The 4,029-nt window shown below is 36.3% G+C and overlaps 1 protein-coding gene across 1 annotated transcript in view; it reads left to right on the forward strand.

Annotated features, from left to right (window-relative positions):
* The first annotated feature begins 221 nt into the window (after window positions 1-221).
* Window positions 222-4,029, forward strand: part of LOC144971312 (leucine-rich repeat transmembrane protein FLRT3-like) — an 11,267-nt gene continuing 7,459 nt past the window's right edge. The window contains exons 1-4 of the mRNA XM_078911958.1: window positions 222-438; window positions 1,805-1,872; window positions 2,357-2,516; window positions 3,680-3,798. Coding sequence (XP_078768084.1) covers window positions 393-438; window positions 1,805-1,872; window positions 2,357-2,516; window positions 3,680-3,798 — 393 coding nt within the window. The 5' untranslated portion in view covers window positions 222-392. The remainder of the gene's footprint in view (window positions 439-1,804; window positions 1,873-2,356; window positions 2,517-3,679; window positions 3,799-4,029) is intronic.

Below are 4,029 nucleotides of genomic sequence, written 5' to 3' on the forward strand. Positions count from 1 at the left end.
GCACACCTTCAAACGTGGTCGCACAAGCATGGGTTGGTTGTTTATAAACACTAACGTGAATGAATTCGACCTCTCTCTGATCATTGTTATTGTTTTTATACCGCCAAATGGGTGACTAGTTATCACACAATTTTCTCGATCATATTATAAATGTTAAGCACACACAGAATAGTGGGTATTTTATTTTGACACATTCCATATATAGTAAAGTCTGTGTAGTGTGCTATGTTTACCAATACCTGCCATTGTTTAAGTTATGATGACTCCGAGAGGCGTGGTTATCTAAGTGTATATTCTTATTCTACAACTTTGTCATAACTCTGATATCTTAATGTTTAAAAAAAAATTATCTATTATTTTTATCAATCAGTGTGAACACAACGGCCTTTGATATGAACTTCGACGTCTCACTCACTCTCAAATGCCTCAGCACTCCAGGTAAGCCAAGACTGCTATCAACCAGTTAACTGCCGCACTGAGGACAAATTCATTTTTAAAAAATTGGACAGAAAAGTCGTCCTTCGCGAGGTCCCAGATTTGATAGTTTTTGACAGATGAGGGTCGTTTAACCCTCTCCTTACCGCCTGCAGCAAAATCGTCACATTTGTTACAACACAATATATATTTTTCTTATTCAGATTAATTTTATACATTACAAACGTTGAAGAATGATCTTTGCTTAATTAATAAGAACATAAAATTGTTTGTAGAGAGCTTGTTTGAGTTTTAAAATATCAATTTTTCTGCTGGGTAAGCCTGCCATTTTGGGAAAATACTGAAAATGATGGGTAAGGAAAGAATCAAATCAACCGATATTTGAAGTACGAGTGTTCTGACCAAACTTTTAAATGCGAGTTTTCCCACAGTACAGCAGGCACCTGGTTACCTATGAAGTTATGTTATCAAAATAAATTTGGGAAGTAAGCCTACGGAGTCTTGAGTAACAGTGAGACAAATGAGCACTATTGTCTAGATTTTGCGGCTATGTGGTCTTGTGGTATGACACTCGCTTTCGGACCGGAAAGTGCTAGGTTCGATTCTCGTATAGTTGAGTCCTTGGAAAAGTCTCTTTACTCACATTCTCTCATCGTACACAGATGTAAAATGAGTACCTGGCCGGTGACAGCGTTGTCTCTGTCGGAAGAAGAAAAGAATATTCAAAGCACCGCCATTGTTGCCAAGTCCTATAGGTAGCTCTATAGCAAAGTTTTACTGTAGTGCATTGACGTTTGCTTTCTGATGATTGCTTGATTTTTTCTCTCAATATTTTAAAAATCTGTTTGTAATTTTCTCTATTGTTCCCTTCTTGACATTTATTTTTGTATATTTCAGTACCCAGACAATATGTTTTTCCTAAATATATCTATTTATTTCTTCTCACCAACAACTTTTTTTCCAATTTTGATCCCAGTAATCTATACGCAGTCTATGATTTCTTGATTCTTATAATTTAAACGACAATTTTATGATATCGAATTGTGTTTAGTTTTTATTTGGCACACTGATTGTCAAGTACTATCTACATGGAAAATGCTCTTTACTCACTCTCTCAACGTACTCAGGTGTAAAATGAATACCTGGTCAATAACAGCGTTAGCTTTGTCGAGAAAGAAATGTTTTATCGCCTTACAGGCATCATGTCTCGTCATACATGTTTACAATTGCTGTTGGCTCGGGACCTATTGTAAAGAGTTTTGAGCACGTCCAATGGTCATTGCTCTATATAAATGCTCCATTTTTTTCTTCTTGAACTTGAATATAATGATAATGGAACCATTAAAAACGAAATATTTATTTTATTTAGGAGTCAATGGATACCTTACCCTAGTTGAAACTTCATTCGAAGAAATGGATTTCTACCAGACGTTACTGGTCAGTATACTTTTATTACCCAACTTATTGCACATGGTTAAACATTATAAACATACATGCATAGGTCTCACAAACCACGGCCGTCCTATAACTAATACACAAAACACGCATATAAATGCATGTGTACATATCCATTTATTATTATTATTATTATTATTATTATTATTATTATTATTATTATTATTATTATTATTATTACTACTATCATATCTATTATCATTGATGATGATGGTGATGATGATGATGATGGTGTTGATGATGATGATGATGATGATGATGATGATTGATGATGATGATGATGATGATGATGATGATGATGATGATGATTATGATGATGATGATGCTAATGATGATGATTGCTTATATAAGAAGTAAAAGTCGAATTATTTCAACAAATAAAAAGACTATCCCTTCGATTCCTAATAGCTGTTGTTGCTTTAATCCAAACCAAATATTATTCACCGTACACTCCTCTCAAAATCAGATCCGTGACTGTAACATCGAGAACATCCCAGCAAACGCATTCCAGAACATGAAAAGCCTCAACTTCCTTGGTTTCCAGGGTGGTTACATCAACGTTTTGGATGCAAACGCCTTTGCTAAGATAGATATACGGCCTGACATCACGGCAGTCACCCCTAAAGGTGAAGAAAAAAATTGGATCTTTCTTTGTTGTTTTTGTTTTAGCTACTAATGGCTAATGTAAAATAAATAGATATAAATACAATTCCCTTTATTCATCCTTAAGGGGAAATTTGTCTCTAGGGTGTATTCTAAGGGAAGACTGGAATAACCAAGGCGTCAGCCGCAATGCAGCGCCGCAAATTGAGCTAGGACGAGATGACTTGCTCAAGGCCACACAGCGCAATGGTGGGTGATCGAACTCGGTACCTTTCGGGTACGAAGCAAAGACCGTACCGCTGAGCATTGTGTGTTTGTTAAAAGATGTTAGATTGAGTGGTTCGCGTCCAATCGAGAAAAATAATGAAGGGATTTAGTTTTAACAGAAAACAGATGGAGATGTCAAATTAAATATTATCTAATTACTCTTTTAGACTGAGATCCCAAGTCTCACTTAGACATCAGGTACCCACTAAAAGGGATACATTCAAATTGTTGCAATCTGCAAGTGATATGTAACGCAAATATATATTTTAAGAACACTCTCCCCTCCCTCCAGTCGACCAAAGATCCATCTATCTGACTATTTCCATCTCGGCGAAGGATCCTTGCCAGCCAGACAGAGCAAAACCAATTATGCCAATTAGGATGAGGACACTGAGCTATATGAAAGGGGTTGAGGTATAAGATATAGAGAACGTTTTGATTTTCGTGAACTCCGAAAGAAGTTCGAGAATCCCAACTCAGAAATCATTTTTTTTGTTCATCTTTGATCCTGACAAAACATTATCAGATCTCCAGTCCCATCTTTCTGGTTTCAACCTAAAAAACCCATTAATTAAAATTGTATTTGTTGATGGATGAAGAAGAGTTTTGAGCCCGAAATGTTTCGCATCTTCCTTCTTCATAAAGCTGTTGCATCCATGTGTATGCGAGAGAGAGAGAGAGAGAGAGAGAGAGAGAGAGAGAGAGAGAGAGAGAGAGAGAGAGAGAGAGAGAGAGTCATGTGATTTGTATTGTATGAAATGGAATTAAATTGATAAATGGACAGCTATAAAGCCTTTTGAAGCATATTATTGGAAACACTTAAACGGTATGAGTATAGAATGTAAAAGTGCATTTGTCTAATATAAAATGACTCATTTCATGTTTTTCTTTGTCCCAACGTCCATTGTTCCAAAAACAGGGGAGTTGTCGTTCGTAGATGTGGACCTCATCAGCGGAGGCTTCCACGAGACAACACTCTCACCTCTCAGCAATCTTGAGATCCTCACTGTCCAGCACTCGAGACTGGTCGCATTCTTGGTAAGCTATTGTAAGATAATTGTTCCAATAATTGTTCTCCAAATCAAATTAGAAACAGCAGCAGCAGAAGAATATTTTGATTTTTGAATCATGAAAATAAATAAACCAGCTCTCTTATATATTCTAGTTACATTCTGGGCCCGTTTTCATGAGCGTGGACCAGATTTAGTTATTTTGTAGTCTAGGAAATGATTTGCTAGTCTTAAGCCTAAGCGAAGCAAGTGACTAAAA

The sequence above is a fragment of the Berghia stephanieae genome, chromosome 4 (genome assembly GCF_034508935.2).
Source record: "Berghia stephanieae isolate SIO BIC M18660-M18661 chromosome 4, UCSD_Bste_1.3, whole genome shotgun sequence".
Classification (NCBI taxonomy): domain Eukaryota; kingdom Metazoa; phylum Mollusca; class Gastropoda; order Nudibranchia; family Aeolidiidae; genus Berghia; species Berghia stephanieae.